Here is a 21,553-nt window from a genome sequence, read left to right as displayed (position 1 = left end):
GAAAACGTACAAAATTTATAAGCAAATATCGATGTTTCCTACACATTGAAAAAAAAATGTTGAAATAAATTTGGACACTTACCAATATTGTTATATCCTTTTTTAAAAGTTTTTTTTCGTTATTAGTAACATTGTTAGTAACAGGAGGTATTAAGTTATTACAAGAATGTTGAAAAACATGAAAAAGTACAATTACACGTTAGATATTGAAAAGATGTTTATCAACATTTATTCAACAGCCTCCACGGCGCTTGAAAAAGCAATTTTAGATATTTTATTTTTAGCTATCGAAATTGGTCCATGAAGTAATAATGATTACGGCAAGTACTTTCTTATTACTACAGAATAAACCAGCGATCTTTTAATATGATAGGATTAAACTAACATTTTTATTCCGTGGAATAATTGCTAATTGTAATAGTTAAATCTACATCACTGAACACATGTTGCAAATAACAGTTAGCGGAAGAAATCTATAGAAATTACTAGTCACATAACCAAATTAAGTATATGAATAATACTTAATGTCTTCTGAATGAAAGTAATGTTTAAAGTCTCAATTGAAAGTGATGAACTTTAATAATAGACCACAAATGGAGATAGAGTTTAATTTTAATGGAAGACAACCACGCTTACTACAAAAAGTTTAGATAATAAAATGTATTTATAGAATACTAATTTAGGTTTTATTCTTAATTAATTTTATGTTTTGATTTAAGTCAAAATGTTCAAGTTAAATTCCAAGATAATTATTTTAACTTATTTTAATAATTTTAATTTCAATTACTTTAAGTTCAAGCTTTAATGTTTCCATTCTACAAGTTCAGTCGGGTTATTTAACTTACTCGGGTTGAGTTGGTCCTTATCTATAGTCCTTATCTATCTGTTGTTCGTAAATGTATGCAAATGGCAATGTCACTATTTTAACGTGACCTTTTATACTTCTTGAATAACGAATTACAGCGTGTTTGCTTATCGACTTTATTATTACAACTATACAATTGAAATTTACAGAATTGATTTCATCAAATAACAAATAGTTAAAGAATTATTCTATCTGAATTTAATGTAACCGTTTATGTGGAATACAATAACGTTAAAATTACATCGATTTGAAAGCCTCGATTACTCTAATGTTTCATTATTTAATGTAAAGTTGAAATCTATTGCTAATATCACAACGGTTCCCAAATCTATTTCGTACATTAGTTGTACCACTCGCTATATTAAGTGATTTAGTTTTTTAAAAATTGTTTTATCCTAAGCTAAAAAAAGGCAAAAACCCAAATCCTTCACTTTCTCTCTTTTCCCCTCTTTCTTTCTTTCTCAACTAGCAGTAGTAGTGCAAGCGGCCATAAACGCATATAAAACTTCCAGATAATTTCGAGTTAAGCTGCAGTGGCGTTTCAGAACGCGTTATCGCATCGAAAGTTTCTCCTCGTAAAATTTTATTATCCCGGTATTCACCCTCTCCCCTCGCGAGTGAACGCGGATCGGGCCATTTTTCGTTCTCCGGAAAGCTAAATTTAGCGGAATGGACAGTGCCGCCTCCGAATGTTGCGGCATTCAGCGGTGGCGCGGTCGTAACGGCGCCGAAGGCCCCCCCCGAACTAACCCACGAAACGGACTTAATTAAGAAGACAAACGCTTGGACCGTGCACGGAAATTTACCAACGGACGCTGTTTGCCAATTTTCCTTAAATACGAACATTTGCTGCAGTAATACTACGAACATCACTGAAATAATTCTAAAGACAGAATCTATTGCTTCCAACATTATTTCAAATAGGTAAAAATAACTCTAAAAGTATTTCTTATTAAAATGAGAAAATAAATCAAAATAGTATCTTACATTCAACCCCTTTATAGGAAATAAAACACTTGGGAATGCACGGGAGCTTCTCCAACTCCACACCATCAGAATCTTAATAGGAGCCCCTTTCCTCCCGAAGGAAAGGGTCTAATTAAGAAAAATAACACCAAGAACGGGCATTGTATTTTCGCGCGTTGTACTTTCTTCTTACGAAAATGGTCGTTTGGAAGGTTAAAATAGGTAGGAGGTTATTTTCGTGAGGGGGTTTTGGGGGACGAACAATGCCGTCGCCCCTTTGGCCGGAGAAAATGATAATTAAAACTTCCACTCGGTTGTCTGGTCTATTGTTCGCCCCCGTTCGCGGAAATAAATAGCCGTGAAAGTTTCGTTTTATACATTTTTTGCGTAGCGCAAGTTGCAGTGGCGTGCGTGTAGCTCGAAAATTATTATTTTTCGGCATGCATTAGGAGTGGTTGTTTAATAGCGAGATATCTGTATTGTGATGGTCCCTTTTGTTCATTTTGAACAAATTGTTTCTTTTTGTGTTTTTTTTATAATTCCGTTTTTGTTATTTTTTTTCTAATTAATCACCACAGTTTTCGATTAATTTGCATTTTACACCCAAATTTAATTTATATTTTATCCTAACTTATGGTTTTAATGAATACTGCTTTTAAAATATTTATCAAAACAATTATCAATAAATTTGACAGTACAAACGAAATTATTCGGGAAAATTCGTTTTTGGAGTTGGTTTATTTATGTTATTTAATTACTTTTATCGATGCAATATAGTGTATGTGGAAGATTTACATATTTTGTTTAAAATAGTAAAATACGCAAAGACTAAACACTGATAATAAGAGTTTTTTATATGTAAACTGTTTTATATCGAATTGAGATAATAAGAAGTCTTGACTCTTCGCTGAGGAAGTGAATGAAAGGAGAAATTATCTTCAGATCCATAATAGTGATGACATAAATAAAAAAACCTGGGTAAAGATATGAACATAAATAATGCAGACTGCAATTGAAGCACTTAGAATCAGAAAAGTTAAAGGAAAAGTGGATGCAAGGAAAAATGAGAAGCCATGGTTCGCTGAGGAAGTGAATAATGGTAAAATAGTCTCAAGATCCATAATGGCGATGACATAAATAAAACCTGGGCCAAGATATGAACATATATAATACAGAGTGCAATTAACGCATTATTAGAAAATTAACTTAAATTAATGTTAGAAATATTAACGTGCATTGAAGGAAAAATGAGAAACCAAGGTTCGCTGAGGAAGTGAATGAAAGAAAAAATTGTCTCGAGATCTATAATGGTGATGACATAAATAAAACGTGATCCAAGATATGAACATACATAATGCAGAGTGCAATTGAAGTACTTGGAATCAGAAAAGTTAACGTGAATGGAAGGAAAAGTGAGAAGCCATGGTTCGCTGAGGAAGTGAATGTGTTTTTGAAGGAAATGAAAGACGATTACTTAAGTTATAGAGGTGTAAGAACAATGGAAGAACATACAAACTATAAAGAAATCAGAAATAGAGTGTATATTGAAAAAGGTGTGGAATATTTAATTGAGAAGTCAATAGAATACAACAAATCCTTCCACCTCTGCTGGATAGGTCTTAAAAAGGCTTTTGGCAAGGTTGGACTTCCTCATTTATTTACAATTGTATAAGAACATTAACCACTTATTTTTATTGTGAAAAATATCAATGGTCATTTTTCTGACAGCATTGTTACCTCCGGTGTACCGCAAGGGAGTCATTTAGAACCTCTTCTATTTAATATTTATATCAATGATATTTTTTCAATAATTAAACACTCTCATTGCTTGATGTATGCTGATAATTTAAAAATTTTTACTCAAGTTTCTACAGCGCGACATTGATGCGCTACGTATTTATTGCAGCTCAAATTTCTTAACACTGAAAAATGTAATGTTATTTCTTTTACAAGGAAGGCAGGCAGGATCAGATACGATTATAGCCTGGGTAATGTACCATACCTACAGTGACTCAGGTCAGGGACTTAGGCGTCACATTTGATGTCAAACTTTTTTGCTAAGGCTTGGCGCATGCTTGGCTTCGTTATAGCAGTCACGCAAAATTTTACAAATATTTATGCTATAAGTAGATTATATTTTGCGTATGTGCATAATGTTTTAAGCTTCTGCAGCTCTATTAGGAATTCCCAATATCAAATATATATTACCAGACTTGAAAGGATTCAAAAGAAATTGGTGATATATGGATATCTCGAAAACTGGACGTGATGAAGAAAAACTGAAGACAGTTTTAGAGTCAGCTCAATATTCTACGTTATAAAAAAATATCGCAGTCTTCGAGGAAAAAATTGATTAAAATTTGTAAATTAATATTAGTATTTGCGGCGTGTAAAGCTGATTATGATAATTAGTTTATATACGTAAATTCTATATAATATTGATGTATTTTTCTTTTTCTTTGTTGTTGTAATTTTTGAGGCACGGTGCCTTGGGTTCGTCCCGTTTCTGTGCTCAACTGTATGTATTAAATAAATAAATCTGAGGTAGTCTGAGTCCAGGTCTGGTTAATATTCTAACGACCAGAATCGGTCGTTAAAGCAATAAAAATACCATGCTACGGTGATAATGGCAGAAAATACAATGATCTACAACGACAACTACATAAATTTCATCGTTTGAAAAATTTTGCATGTAATTTAACATATCAGTAAGCAAAAAAGATGGGTTAGAGTTGGGTTAGATATATTTTGACAGTAAATGATAAACCAATCACACAAAATATTAATACCACTTATTTGGGAGTGGAAGTCAGAAGATGTAGACTTCTTCTATCTGTGGGCTCTTACTACTCTCAGATTTTCCCTCAAGCAAGACAAAATTCTCAAAAAAGAGAGTTTTAATAAACATTCTCAATATTATCAAGCTATGAAATGTCAATGTATAATTACCAAGAAATAAATAATAATTCATTAAGTATGGAACCGGCTTAATATGTCTAAAAGTAGTTGTTGGATCAACATGTGATTTGAAATGTGAATTTGACTAAACAAAATCTTTTGTTAACAAAATCAACTTCAATTTTCAACTGTTAGCTGTCAAACTTTTTAAGATTTTTTAAATAGCACCACTAGTCAAAATTGATATCATTCAAAAGCTTATTGGCTGTGGTATTATTTTTTTATTTGTTATCGTTTACGAGTTATTAAATATAAGTACTTCTATGTCCCTTCTGCACCTTCTATTCCTTTCCTTGTTACACACTTAAAACTAATTTAAATACATGTTAACCACGTTTCTTAATACACTCGCGATTTAAAGCTCCCATAACACTACTTTATTTAAGATAACGTGTCGGCGTTATTATCTCGGGGAAATTTCATGTTTTTTCTCTTCCGCTTCGTTCTTTCGTTCATTTCTCTTCTCTTTTCCTCGCTTTCTTTGCCTCAACATATAAAAATTTAATTGTGTAGTTTTAGATTTTAGAATCTGTGGTATAGAGTAACAATAAGCTTGGTTCGACGCAGATTGCAACTTCTAGAAGTGAAGTTGCTTTGAATTAGGTTAGTTGAAGGTGAATATTGTATAAGGTGTTTGGGGAAAGGGGTTAGATAACATTGGCGTTGGCATCACGTCCATTAATAATATCCGTGTATACGTGCGCCAGCGCGGTTAAAATTCTTAGTACCGCGGCGGGAAATTTAATATTAGTGGTGGTGTACTTTGGTATTTTGGACACGCGAACCACCCTCCACTTGATAAATTAAGTAATTTCGTGGAGGTCTAGCGAGATAGTGCCTTCACCATACTCAGTTTAATTAATCTAAACTCTCAACTTTCACACAATTTCAAAAAAAAATCTTTAATTTCAAATAATGCATTAATTATCTTCATTATAAATTAAATATAAAAACACGCATTTTATAAAATAGTTAATAAAATAAATTATTCTAAAATTTATCTCTTTCACGTACACAATAAATTTTAGTTGGAAATGGAGAAATAATTAAATAAGTTTAAACTAGTTTTAGGTCAATCAGTGAACGCTGGGAGATTTACAATCGACCCCATTCCTTTTACCCCAAACATCCAAAATATTCCCGTTATTTGATTCAATTCAAGCGTATATATGAAAATAATATGATTCAATAATGAAATTACGTTTCAAAATGTGTGTGTTTTTCGATAATTGTAAAATGTACTATGCATATAGACCAAATTTGCACTAAAAAAAAAATAACGGTTATAGTAATGTTACAAAAATTGCGGACGAGGCAAGCGTTTTAATAAACTCCCCCTTCGTTCGCGAAAATTCGCGGAATAATGAAAAAGCAATTCAATGGACGAATAACACAAGGGTTGTTTACTTTTTTTTTGTAGAGGATGTGCGATTTATAAACGTTAACCGGTCCCTAAAGCGTTATAATTGTTGTTGTGCAATAATTGAGTTTAAAGTTCACTCTCAAACGACGTTTTAAAAAACAACCTCGTTTTACGCGAACAGGCTTGTCAATTATCATTGTTCCTGGTATTGCCTCGAATTCAATTAGTTTATAAACGAATTAGAGCCCTTTTGACCGTTTTATTTCCACTCGAGTGTTCAACTGATTAATTTTATGGTATGTGCGTATTGAAGTTTTTTTTAAACGTAAAGCTGTTTTAGAGGTAGTTTCAGAAATAAATTGAAATTCTGTGATGTAGATTGGGAGAAACAAAATCATCAAGATATTCTAACATTTTGATAACTTTGCGTTTCTAATTTCCAAAATAAATATTTAAAAGCAGCGCTTCTATAAACCATACGTGCGATGCCAACTTTACACCGTACCTGCTTTGCATAACAATCGTACTGGTGGCGCGCATTCGAAGAACGCAATATAAATCAAAGAGGTGGTGCTCTTGTATCCGATTCCAGGCATGCAGGGAGAGCAAGTGTTGGGGAACGCGGAAAAAAGAAAAAGCTCGCGAACGCGAAAGAACGACAACGAGAAAAAAATAAAAGAAGAAATCGGAAGGTAAGCAACAAAACGCCACCGCTGCGACGGAGTTTTAGCTTCGCGGCGCGACCATATAAATCCGGTGTTGGACGGAACAAAGGTCTCCCGGATTTCGACGGATTTCGCTCACACAATGCTTCTTCTCAAGCCTCTACGACAGGGAGTCGCTTCTGAATTACGGTCAGAACTTCAGATTTCAATTAATAAAAGATCACACTTATCGAACAGAAAAAGATTAATAAAAAGTTTAAGCTCAATGTACTATAGAAAGTTACCTTCCGCCTTTTTTCCATTAAAATCGATAATTATGAACATTCTTTTAAATTCTCCTTTTATTAAAAACTTCTGTAGCTCTCATGATTTAATATTATTAAGATTCACTTTACTATATTCTCTTGACTAACAAAACGGGGGATCAAAAAATAAGGAATGCCGAAGTAGTATCAAAAGGGAGGAACAAAATATAATAACATAACAAGGGTAATATACCAACCCCCAGTCAACGATGTGCGAAATTTTGTTACCGAAAGTAATAAATTCCTCGAAAGGAGGGAAAATACTAACAATATCTATATAAAAAAACTTTTAAGATATCGTCGAGAAAAAAAAAATTTACTGTTTAGCAGTTAAAATCGTATTTATACATAAAGATAATAACAATTCCTTTACGGGAAGTACCTCGTTTCCGGAATAAAACGGTGGAAATCCACTTAATGTATGCCACATCTCGTCGTCGCTTTATTATTTCAATACGGGAAAGGGATATCCGGAAATCCGGGCTCAACCTTCGCTAGATCCTAGATTTTCCGCTAGGAAATCGCTGGATGAACAGAAGTTTCTCTAGATATACGTTACCGATGTCAGTATGAAAAAAAGTAAATTTTCAAAAAAAAAAAACACAAGAAAGGAATAAACTGAGGAGAAATTTTAGTGCTCCTCCGTCGATTCTGTCCCGCTGTGTATGATAAAATTTACGGCACCGCAAAGAGGAGACCCCGGAATCATATCTCTTTGGTTGTGGGGACGACGTCATCCAATTTGAATATTTTATAAGGGTCGCTGCCTTATTACCACGAACCAGAAAATTTCGCTAAGCCCCCAATAAAACGTGTTATTGAAATTTAAAACAAATACGTTCTCAATAGAAAATGTTTCGTTTTCATGTATGAAAATCAAATTTCTCTGCGAAATATTAATATATGGTACGTTTATTTTCAGTTTTAATGGTTATTAAAATTTATAGTAACCGTCAAAATCTCAATTAATGTTGAGAGTTTAGAGAGATATTTATTACGACCAGTGGAATTATTATCATTTATTCATATGTTGCAAAATTTTAAACTTTTAAATATTCGATAAAATTTAAAAAAAAATATAGTAATCATGTAAAAGTAAACATCGAACTTTTGATGGATCTATAGTTGCTGGATTTTCAGCAATATGTATGTATAGATGCAAACACAATAACTGAAAAACGCTAATAATCGCAATGACGAATTTTGAAATATGGTTATTACACTAAAATTGAACTTTTGGTTTTTCTTTCTAACTTTTTAGTGTCATTTTCATGCGAACTGAAACTTAGTTTGATAAAAGTGTAATTTAATACAGATTAAACTAGTTCTAAAGATTTTAGTACACAGATAAACTGACAAAAACTCTGTCGCTCATATTATGTGTATTATTATGCTACCTGATTGGACAAAAGGAGAATGTAATCGGTTACAGTCCACATCGCTAATTATTATGTTTGTCATGTGCCATATACCATATCGTTTCAAAATAACCCTCCTTTATAAGTTTACTGCTCAATATCTTAAATGGATTTGAAGCTGCGTAAAGTGAAGAAGGATGAGACAAAGTTTACGCCTCCACGTTATATACAGAATACGCCGAGACCATAGAGTTAACCACACTTTGATGGATTGCTCCTAGCTGAATGTGGCAAGACGTCGGGACGTGCACGATACGAGATTTATGAGATTTGATTGCATCAAATTGCAGCAATATCTATTTAATAAACTTAGAAGGGTATTCGTAATTGCATGGTTAATTAATATTCAAGACAAGACCCCTCTCTGTCTAAGTTGTTATTAGAATTCAATTTATCGTCGGATTAATGAGTTTCAATAAATAATATTTTAAAGCAAATATTTAAAGCTCATATTGATTATCTTTGCAGTAAATTTAAAGAGTAAGGTTGAATAAATTTCTTTCCTGGTTAAAAGTTTCTTTATACTGAGATTTTGTGCGTTTAGTTAAAACATTTGTCGTGCGTATTATGTCATTTTCCGTTTTATGAAAGCTACAGGGGGGAAGTCAGGAAGGTCGCGTGACTCGTCCATTCTTTTTCCAGCTCATTTGGTATTCGCCGTCCGGTTATTATTTTATATAATCGGTTAAATCGCGTTGTGACCGCCGACGCGAGGAAATCGGCCGTTACGTGACTCGCATTTTCTCTGGTTTCGGAGGGCTAGTTTTACGAATTTGCATACGCGACGCTATTTTAAAATATTTCAATTTACGATCGCGCCCCAAATAACAATTGTTTCCATTAGCGTGGCTCGGTTTTAATGGACCAAACACAACTTTTACACTTATTATATTATTTTAACTAATATTGGTAAAGAGAGTATTTATTTTGATTTTGGAATGTATGAATAAGAATTCCTTTAATTTAATTGCTAATTTAAAATAGCTAGTTCCTCTTCGCTTGGAGTCGTTGATAACCAACTCTTGGTCCTTTATGGAGGAAATAGCTGGAGGCGGAAGGTTTACCCTTCTGAAAATTATCTCTCTACGAAAGCAAGTTTACTACCAGTTAATTAGATGCGTAAGCGTAAAGGGTAATGTATTTGTGCTCTTCTTGTTTAAAGCTCTTGTTTGTGCAATTATTATGAAATTGTTGGAGAGCGCGCTCGTATTACATTTAAAAAAAAAGTACGACACCGGCAATTTACTACAAAATACAACATGTACCATAAAAACAAGCTTTTTCTCTTAGTAATTAGCTTCTATAATTAAGAATATTAAAGCCAACAAAAAAATTTCATTATTATAGCATTCACACAGGGGGTTTCAAAAAGTTGTTATGCATAAGTTTTACACGAGTGCAGAGTTGATTTAATCTTATTAAAATGAATCCTTCCGATGTTGTAGTTTCGAAACACAACCTCATAAATTACTGGAGGGCACATGTTCAATCTGATTAGTCCATCTCTTTGTTTATGACCGCGGACAAATTGCTACTAAATTATGAATCAAACTGCAGTACCAGAACCGTTTCGGACATACTTCAAGCTTCTACGCGCAAACTGTATATACGGGCGAGCAATAAAAATATCGCAAACTTGCCGAGTTGCAGTACCTACTGGGAAAGATGTGTAAACAGAAAATTGAATCGCGGTTCTGCGAAATTGCACGTGAATCGGCGATGAGTCGAAACAAATTGAGCCCAAAGCGGAAGGTACTTTAAAAAGCTACGCGAGAGAGATAAATAAGCAGCTTTTCGGTAGTATTGCTGCAAATAGCGGTTTACTTTACGGTTTAATTCTAAAATTCGGGATAATCCGTGGAAGAAAAAAAAATAATCCTCGAAATTCAAACCCACATTAGCATTAAAAGCTTTCCATAGCGAGCTTTCTCGAGGAGGGTTGAGAACAGTTCTGAACGACGGAGACCAACCACCCTTAGGACAATCACTCTTCTTTTAAGGCCATTTACAACTTAATCTCAGTGACGAATTTTAAATTTTACATTTTTATTTTATTTAATTTTAGTTTTTACACTTGTTTTAAAATAGAGAAAATAAGGAAAAATAAAGTAGAAAATCTCGATCTAATGGATTAATATGAGGAAAGGAGTGTCCGTTATAACCAAAAGTCCGTTATATGAAAAATAAATTCAATAAAAATATACAAAAATTTTGCGCTGAATAACAATTAAAACTAGAACTACCAACCTTGATTTATACATCGTATAGACAACTCGGGGAATACCCTAAGTTTATCTATAAACGCGTAATAGAGCAACTTGGGGAATAACCCGAGTTGGATCCTATCTATGAGCGCCAACATTTATATTTAAATATACTGATGTATTAAATAGATAATATTAATAGTATAACTTAAAAATATTTTGCCCGTTATATCTGAAGTCCATTACATCGAGGGTTTTCTGTATTTTTATTAACACACTATTTAAAGTTTGTATATTAGTAGATATTGGAAGTTATATAAGATATTATGTAAACTTACATAAAATTAGAATGTAATTTACCAATTTCCAAGCTCGATTTGAACTACTAGATTAAATTTCAGTATCGACCGGAATAATTGTAACACGACGACGATGAAGGTCGGTGTTGTACAACGAAATTGCAGAAGTACCGATAGGGTTCGCTCTGACCTATGTAACCCGTTATTACACGAGGTAATCTGAATTGGTTAAAAAGGTCCACAAAAAAAGTACAACCGCTAGCGATAAACACAAACTAAGGATTAAAGTCTGATATTACATGAGTTACTACCATTATATATTGCATTAATTTTGCAGAGAAAATTTCTGTTTATACAAAGTATGTTCTTATGATATATGTCCAAGTCAACTCGCTTTAACTAATTTATAATATTCGTCTGGTTTGGCGCGTGTTTGTTCATTTGCATATTGCCGCGGCAGCTATTAGGGCAGCTGCTTCTGGACAAATGTTCACCGTTGTCCGACATGTCCAAACAAGCGACCGATTCTGGTACCACGGACCAACTTCATCAAGTTTACAAACACGGCGGTCGCTCGAAATTCGAATTTCATCAGTGGAAAATCGAGCGGAATTAGCATCACTCGCTGTTAATATCTAATTTTCGTATGCGGTCTGCGGACTATGCCACGCAGACATTCACAAGTTGATTAATGCAGGTGGAAACTATGGTGTATAGACTATTTTAGCATGTAAATGTTCTTATTTTATCACTAAATTAGAAATTACATTCAGCTATGTTTCAAAAGTAGTATTTCAACCGCAATTAACATATCAGGAAATATATTTCAAATCAAAAAATTAAAATAACATTTTCTTCAAGGTTTTAAACAAATTATATTATATTTTAGCTATTTATAATTGCAACTCTAAATATTGCATGTAGCAGCAGCGAAAACTTGTTAGATATTGGTCAAATTAAAACCAGAGAGGTGTTTCTTCAAGATGTTAATCCTACTTTCCTGTCTAAAATGACACCAAACCTTCTTACTTTTTTTTTACCTTAAATTTGTCATCTTTGGCAGATTTAGAAAAATATTTCTTTTCCACATATTCTTAACCATACCGATTTCAATTTGTATCCTATTGACAATTACGAAGTACTTGCCTTTGACAAAGATTATCAAATCATTCCCTCAACATATGGTTTTCTAGCTGGCCTTACCCAGACATTTTATGAGGTTAATTAAGGCAAGATTCCACACAGCAACCTCTCTTTGAACAAATGTGTATCTCAAGGGTGTTTCCTTTAAGAGTTGGATTTGTTACAATTCAGCGTTTTACTGGTGTAGCTAGTCACTGAGCGTATTAATCATAAGAGTAAACTTACTTTAGAAGAAAAGATAAGAGATTAAATGGTCGAAATGAGTTTGGTAAGAAGTAATCTTGCTTACCAGGTTTAGGAATGAAATTTGCTGTGACGTCTTATCAATGTCCTGTTACGTAGCTGAGTGCCAGGCACTTCTGGAACAATTTGCCTCTCACTCCCTACTATATGTCTTGCTTGCAAATTTAGCTACTGCCCAGTCAGGCATGTTTGTCTCCTCTTTAGTGCAATCAAAGATTTCTGAACCTAATAGCAGAAGACTCCAAGGCTGCACTTTGACTGGATTATAAAAAAATCGAGGGAACTTACTGCAGTAAATGATCTCTTCGCAAAACCCCTCCAAGTCTCAGGCTTTCTGCCACATAGCATTTTTTAAATTTGCTAATTTTTCCTTATATAGAATCCAGTCAGCATTATCATTATAGTGCTTAGCTGTGTTGAAAACTAAATTCACTGTATGTCTCTGATTAACTTTTGGCACCAATTAGCTCTATCCGAGGCAATATAATTAACTCACAAAACAATACATTGAGGTTCTATCAGTTTATAGGAGAATTATCCGACTTTTTGACAACTACATTAATACGGTAGGTAGTTCAATAAAAAACGTTACTCGTGTAATCGAAACGGAATTGTCGGCAATTAACTTTGCACCAATTTCCCTCTCACTCACAATGTATGCCCACTGTATTCGAGTTCCATTAAAAATTTCGGGCGTAGGCGGTGCCTAACAATGGTTTCAATTTGAGTCGCGGTCCGATGAAGCCATTATTTTTTTCTCTTATTTTAACAGAGTTTCTAATTACGACCAGACGCAATATAATTTAAAAATGTCGTGTATTCATTTTCACGTATTAATTAATTCAAACAGAGTCTGAAGTTTTTCTTGCCTTCTTTTGCAAACGAAACGCTTGCGACCATTAATTACATTGAAAATATTTAGAGGGAAGAGAGTTTTCGAAATCAAAGAGGTGGAAGACGTGAAGTACACACAGCAAGGTGTCTTTTTTCTTTGAGAGAGAACGAGATAGGACGTTGTGATTAATGGATGTGAGTTGAAATTGCCAGTTTTTCCTGTGAATATGAATCAATAACAGCGGAAATAAAAAGTTTTCATATTAGGAATATAAATGATAAAAATAGATACAAGAATGACTCGATGGGAAAACGTAAAAGTGGCTTTCAATTTAAAAGATATAAAACTAGTCTTTAAATAAAACTTGAAGGATTTTATTATTGTTTTATTACTATGATTTGTTTTAGTTAGTTACTTTTTTTTGATGTATGGTCCGTATCGAGCAGAAAAGAATACGGGCTGTTGATAATCAGTAAACGGATTACGTATGCATTGCCGCATTTCCCTAGAAAGGGGCCGTTTCGAAGCCCGTTCCGCATCAAAAACCCACCCTCCCTTAAAGGGATTATTGATATTCGACGAGAAGCACCAAAAGCGGATTACGCTGACTCCGGCTCTGCCTCCAGCTCGCTTTCCTTCGTCACGGAAAGGGGGAGGTATTGCGATGACTTCGGTTTTATTTATTCTTCCCCTTTTCCGATCGAAGTTTCTCTTTTATTTGGATATGATCTTGTGGACTTAATAATGCCGCATCGCGACCATTGAAATCGGGAACGAAATTTCATCATTTCTGTTTGCCGGAAATGGTTTTCTCTCCCTTTTTATTAATTTGAATATTATAAATTTCCTAAACAAATATTTATGTATAATAAATACTGTGAATTTTACTTAAGATGCAATATACAAAAATATATTTCCATAGAAACCAGGGTGTACCTACTTACTTTGTCTCACATAAAATGCAACATGTCAATATAATTTAACATTACAGGAAAATCTCGATATAACGGATCAATACGGAGTACGCAGTGTCCGTTATAGCTCAAGAAAAATAGTGCTGAATAACAATTACAACTAGAATAACACTAGCACTAGAACTAACACTAGAACAAGAACTAGAAACATTCGGATTTAGCCACACGTCTCTCAAGACGGCTAAACCCGAATGATTCTAGTTCTTGTTCTAGTGCTAGTGTTATTCTAGTTGTAATTGTTATTCAGCGCTATTTTTCTTGAGCTATAACGGACGTATAGCGGACGTATAGAAAGTATCGGGAATGTTTCTAGTTCTAGGTTTAGTGTTAGTTCTAGTTTTGCAATAGCACTAGAACTAACACAAGACCTAGAACTAGAATCATTCGGGTTTAGCCGTATCTCTCTTAAGACGTTGGTAAGTGGTAGATAGCGCTAGTTAGCATAAAATATCACTATGTTGCATATTTTTATTGAACTAACACTACACCTAGAACTAGAGACATTCGGGTTTCCCCTTCTTCAAAGACAGTTCATTTTTTTCGTTAATAAATTAAGCAAGAATTTTTTTAAGGTTACGCTCCGAAATCAATAGATATCTTACAAATATTACCAGGTGAATAAGATCTGAACGTTATCGTTTGGAACATTTTCACGATCTTTCCTTTGAGTTCTTCCTACGCTCTTTCCTTTTATGATTATCTCTTACGATCTCTTGAATGTCCGATAAACTTTACGAAACTTCTCCTACAATTTCTATTTCGTAATAGATTTTTATTTTGCATTCAACATTAATATCTATTTTTTTGTTTTCTTTGTATTGTTAGTTATAAAATGGTATTTTACCGTGTTATTATTGTTGTGGTGTCGCGGTTTTAAACATCATGTAAGCGATAATAATGTTTCACAAAGTTGCACGGTTAAAATTCGAGGGGAGTGTGTGTATGTAACCTTCTCCGTTTCGGTAACACTCGCTTGTCGACTTGGCAAAATTCATTAACGTTTCCTTCGCTCTTAGTAAATTGAACAACTAAGAATTACAATCTGCTCCGTGTTTCTCGTCGAAATTACAAAGAGTGACTTGAAATTCTTGGAGTACGTTACATCTTGAGATTGCTTTCTCGAAATGAATTTATTTTTAAACTATTATTTATAATTATTTAAGAACTATATAGTCGTTCTATAACTCTTTCGATTAAAATGACACTTTAGATTAAATTAATTCTATTCTGAACCAGAACGCTGTTTTGTACACAAATCGGCTTAACTAGTTTAACTATGTTGTCAACAAAACTGGTTGGTCGGACCCTAACTAGCTTAATTTTCATGACGGAAAACAGCCAGTCAATTCACTTCAATGTACATGTTAATTAAAAACACATTTAATTGTTATTATAAAAATAATAACCTTTTTATATTTTACAAAAAAGTCTAATAAACCTTTATATTTTTTTTTAGGAATTCGTAATGGTTGGCCTCTGAAGTCAATGCGAGTGACCGTACCCAGAGCGGTCCGAGTGGGGCACTCAGTCACCCTCGAGTGCGAATACGACTTGGAAAAGGCACCCCTTTACTCGGTGAAATGGTACAGGGACTCGCAAGAGTTCTATCGGTATGTCCCGAAAGAGGAGCCGCCCACCAGAGTCTTTCCATTCCCGGGATTGCACGTTGACGTAAGTCGACCATTCTCAACCAACCTTCTTCCTACACTTCCATACGGAACAACATCTTTTACAAACAACATCCCTACAAAGACATCGTCCTTTTTCAAAGAGTTAACGTATTCTTTTATTGTCCGTTTGAGACTCATGAAATAAATTCTTGTAATGTTCTCTCCATATAAAGGTTTTATTGAAGTGAAAAATGCATATTGGGAAAATAAAAATACTTAAAAGTATTTTGAGTTATTAGTATACAGAATAAGTTGCACTTCTCATTCAATTGGTTAGGTTGTGGATAAGAAAGAGTTAATTTTAACTTGGATTTTACGATAGAATCCTAATTGTATATAAGCTTGATGAGGCACAGTGTGTAGCTGAATTTGTTACGTTTAAAGATATGCCCATTGATCATATCAAAGACTTTTTCGAGGTATAATCCAAATAATAGGAACTATCATTCATTATGGGAGATGTTTGGTGTGTGGTGGAGTGCAACAGTTGGAAGCGAAATTAATGATTGGGGATGGAGTTGATCTTTGTGTGGTTGAGATATGGGAATGATACTTGTTGTCAATATTTAGCGCTTTGAAGCTTGTTGGGATACATCGTGGAATGATGTTTGGTTTTAGTCCATGGAAGTTAGCAAAATGTTTCCCAACAAAATCAGCTTTTACGAGCTCCATGAGATTAAAAGATTTTAAAATGCAAGAACAGGCATGTGTTTGAACTTATTGTTGAACTTACAGATTTCGTTCCAGAGGGAATTATTATTGGAATTGATGGATTTAGGTTTTTTCGGTCAGGTTTTATTTTTATGGACGTTTATTGCCTCGCAAACATATGAAACAGTATATAGACCAATTGTAATCTACGATTGTGAGAAGATACGAACAGTCCTAGCAGTCACATAGTTCATATGCTCTATGGAAGAGATGCAGAGGAAGAGCAAAGATATCCTGGGATAAAGTGATAGCTAATATATTAAGAGAGATGGATACAATTAGGAGTGATGCGAAAGAATTGGCGATAGATGTGAAATTGATTATGACAAATTTTATGAAAACGCCCATAAAACTTAAACATGCCCTTCTTTCCAATGGATTTCTTTCCAAAAAAGTTCAGCAATAAGGCAACAAGGACAAATGCAAATTTAGATCTGATCCATACCATATTGATATCCTCTGGTATTTCAGCACAAGAATAATTCCAAAAACTCCGTAGAAGAAGTTATCACCAGTGAATAAAATTTGAGATTGTTAAGAGTTGTCCAAAAAAGATTTCGATGTAGAATATAAATAGAAAACCGTTACTAAATCTCTTCGATTTATTTTTATTATTCGTTTATTAAACTTTTATAAAGAAATCAAAAAGTTGTTTAAAGTAATTGAAAAGTTACAATGACTTTTAACGTTGATTGGCTGAATCCCATTAGGCTACCAATCTCGAAAATTAAACCGAATTAAAGTCTTTAATACGATGCCATCAGCAGAATTCATCCCCGGCACGTTCAGTTCAATTCGACAAATAACGAAAATTCGACTTTTAACTCGATGCGGCGGCTCCCATCGACTGCTAACTACAAGTGTTTGGAGCTTCTGAACGCGCTCGCTTCCTCTGAATGAATAATTCGCTCGGTTAAATGATTCATTTGCCGGAGAGTGGTTTTGTGAGGAACTTTGTCCATTCAACGACGACGTTTCACCTCGAATTTTTTTTTCACCTCTAAGCTCGAGCGCAATTCGTTACTTCGGTAACGACCAAAGTGCATATAATGAGGGCCTCCTTTCAACGCCTCCCACCAGGTTCCTTCTTGTGCTAAAGGAAGCCATCAAAAGGACTTCGGCCTTTTTTTTTTGGTTCACGTCCCACCTTTTACTAGTAATTGAATGTCTTCTTTATTAAAATAATCACGACGTTAAATGCCATCTTTATTTCACCAAAGATTTTTTATTTAACTCTTAATTTAGACTTTCTAAGGCTATTTTTTTCGAAAATTTTATGTTTGATTTACACAAAAAGTTCTTTTATCGTTCCGTCAATTTGCCTCGAAACGTCGTCGCCGGCAAGCTTATATAACGAAGGCGACGTCGTCGACGTCGTTGGAACCTCCTTTCAAAACTGCATGTTCCGAGTTGGTTCAAAGGAGCCGCGACGCCCTTTTGGTTTCATTGCAGCTTTTACACGTAATTGAATGTGTCCTTTGTTGCCCGGGGTCGTATGAAATATTATCTTTTTACCCAACCCTACCAAAGAACGAGGGCGTAGGGAGTTGAGTATATGCAGATGATTGTTGTAAGGAATCGTGGTTAACGAGAAGACTCGAAACGCTATGAGGAATTGGAATACAATCACAAAATTAAATTGTTGAAGCAGAAACGACGCGAAGCGAACCAAATTTTCGTATCTAGAGCAAGGTGGTGGTGTTTAGGCACCGCTAAGGGACGATTCGTTAAGATTAAGGGTGGTGGGTTGGGAAAATGTTTCAGGAAATTGGCTCATCTTTGGATTTCCGAGAAAATTACAAGTTACGTAAAGAAAATAACACCGAAATAAGTTATTATTGAGAGGAATAAAAAAATCGTCTTTAGATAATAAAGCATTTAGAAGTAATCTTCTCCGGAAACCATCCATAAACTTGATTATTATCTTCATTGTTTGGCAATCTGGAAACCAGCCAAAACTAGGACTATATATAAACCCAACACTAGTAGAGACAATTTAAATCTGTTTTACTACTGTTGATGTTACAAAGACAATTTATATTATCAACTAGAAATTATCATAAAACAAACTAATACAAATATAAAAGATAGTACTTGTTAGAATAAGATTTGTAAACTAATTTGAATTATACCGGATTCAAATTGTATTCTGTCGATCAAAATTGGAGTTAATTAATTTCACATACCTGTCAAGTACGAGTAAATAAATTGACACTCGAAACGGTCGTAACGGCAAAAATATCGCAACGCTAATCCTATTCCGATAATCAGCCAATTTCGATGAAGCCTATTTTGAAAAGGGACGCCAGCGCTGTGTTGGCCGCGGCAATTACGTAATGTTTACAATGAATACCTGTGGCCTAATAGCTCCCATGTCGAATCGACCGCCTGAACATTGTTATTATTGTAAATTATGCAAACGGGCTACCTACAGTACTAGCGCAGCATCCAGTTCTCTCTTCAAACTTGCATGCGTTTTTGCGCGTTAACAAACCCTAATATGACTATTCAGAGAATTTCACCGCGATATCATGTTGTTTTAGTTCCGTTTCAAATTTAAATTTTCACACAATAACAATAATTTTTAGTATTAGTGAGTAGAATTTGAAATTAACCACTAAAACATTCCTGAATATGTTCCAGTTTAATTAAAGATAAATTAGATTATTTCATTATAAAAAAATTTGGTATTGACTATTAAAATGTACAATTTGATACAAATGACTTGACGTGATCTATGTCACACAATTTCAATGTTGATAATAATGTTTCGATTTATACGGGGATATGAACTGGAGTTCTGTTAGGTGCATATCCGTTGTGTTCTGATGGTTCTATTGTGACAGTAGTTAGTGGCGGTCCGTACCAAATCGATCGTGAAAAGCTTTCTCCTGCAGTCGGTCCTGCGTAAAGATCGTGCACGGACCGACAAGTTTATTGCGCCGGACAATGGAACGGTTGTAACGCGTATATTATTTCCTGTCTGAACGAAAAGCCTCCCCGCTCAGATAGATTTATTTAATTTTGGGCGCTTCGTACTATTCGCGTTATTGCGATTGCGAGGCGATGCTGCGCATATTTGTTAATTTATGTAGCCGGTTGAAATCGGAATCCTGAAACGAACTTTGTGCAAAACAATTTCAAACAAAATAAAAAATATAAGCTGTGTACAAATTGATGTTTTTAATGAAAATAAATTGTTGTATGTTTCATACAAAAAAAACATTCGGAATTGTGTGGATCCAAAATTACACACCCCACAAAATGAATTTTGAATAAAATCCATTAAATATGTTTTGGTGGAGGAGCCGGTGCTACAAATAAATGGAAACTTTTTGTAGTTTGATTCTTTATTTGTTGTTATATATGTTATCTGTTTTTGTACCGAAGGTACTTTACCAAATTCAATGTTGTGAACTATGCATTCATACAACTAGTAATGCTTCTCTGCTCATCAGAAGAACAATATGAGGATATTACTGCCAATTCAGATGAAAGTACTAAAGATTTTTTTGAACAACCTCAAAAATTCGTTTGACTTACAATCAGAAAGCAGCGATGCAGATGAAAAAATAAACTTGAAAAAATGGTATAAGAAGCCAAAATCATCTAAAACACAGCAAACCATAGCGAAATGTGATCAGGATCTACAACATATGCTAAGCAAAACGCAATTTGCAAGAGTTTTCGCCTATTTTTAGTCATTAAGTGGACTAATGCAAAAGATTGCATGAATAATGAAGCCTTATTATAGAGGAAGCTGGACGATGCTGGTGATTTCCTATGAATTGTATAACGAAGAAATTAAAAATTTATGGCAAGTAGACGATTTTATGTTTTGATAATACTGAATCACGGAGAACATAATCAAGATTTAGACAAATTATCTCAGATTACAGCTTTCTTTGAGTTATGGCTCCCACACTGCAAGACTGTATACGTACTTAGCTAGGGAATTGGAAAAAAGATACTTTACACTGCTTGATACAATTCGGAAACATAAATTGAAGTTATCTCGAGAATTGGTCATCACGCGGGAATTACCAAGATAAATCCATGTTAGCCTCCTACTGCTTAGTATTAACGTATTCATTTTATCACTATTTCTCAATAAACCTGTTTTGGTTCAAGAGTTCCGAACAGTTCTGAACCTTTCTGCGCATACATTTAATACGGAATATGTATGAGCAGAAAAATTCAAACTGTACAGAACTCAAAACTCAAACTTAAACCAAAACAGGCCTAATAGCTCTTTTTGTATGATAAATTTCAATACATTATCTATAATAATTATAATCAGATGTCGTCTCACACACCATTCGGACTAAATCCCTACCTCAAATTAAAGAAGCTATGAGCCAGCATACATTTGACACTATTGAATCTACATCTACATTAACTACTATTAAACTAAATAGTCGGAAAACTTTAAAACACCTTTTCAATGCCATTTTTCTTACAGATTAATGCTTTCTTTATAATGAAAAATATTGTTTGGCTGTGAAAATTTAAATTAACTTTGTTCGTGTTGATATTTTTAATTGTTGTTTGTTATAAAACAAAATATTTTTTAGAACAAAACCGGATAAACATCAAAACATCACGTATTCCCTCTGTTTTTCCAAGTTGAATTCCTGCGGTCGTGTTTCTGTGTCGATCGTGATAATTCCGCAGCACGAGTTCGAAAACAATGCCCGCGCCCCAACGTTCAACCAAAATTCATACATCAAATTTTACCCGTTCCAATAAAACATTGAAGAACAAAATCATCAACAAAGCACTTTAATTTAAAAAATAACTCACTTACGAATCGAATAGAGTCTTCTTTAGACGTTATTTGTTATTATCAAAGAGGCGAAGTTTCGATCAAATTTTACAGAGTGGACAAACTTAATTAAAATTCTTCGGAAATACCGCCGGGAGTTTAGTTAGCA

The 21,553-nt window shown here is 34.1% G+C and overlaps 1 protein-coding gene across 3 annotated transcripts in view; it reads left to right on the top strand.

Annotated features, from left to right (window-relative positions):
* LOC111422796 (uncharacterized) overlaps nucleotides 1–21,553 on the top strand; it is a 116,440-nt gene that overhangs the window by 62,767 nt on the left and 32,120 nt on the right. For all 3 annotated transcript variants that reach the window (XM_071197832.1, XM_023056032.2, XM_071197831.1), the window contains one exon: nucleotides 15,695–15,909. In XM_071197832.1, the coding sequence (XP_071053933.1) occupies nucleotides 15,695–15,909 (215 nt within the window). The remainder of the gene's footprint in view (nucleotides 1–15,694; nucleotides 15,910–21,553) is intronic.

This window comes from Onthophagus taurus, chromosome 7, assembly GCF_036711975.1.
Source record: "Onthophagus taurus isolate NC chromosome 7, IU_Otau_3.0, whole genome shotgun sequence".
NCBI lineage: Eukaryota > Metazoa > Arthropoda > Insecta > Coleoptera > Scarabaeidae > Onthophagus > Onthophagus taurus.
This window is presented reverse-complemented; position numbering and strand designations above follow the sequence as displayed.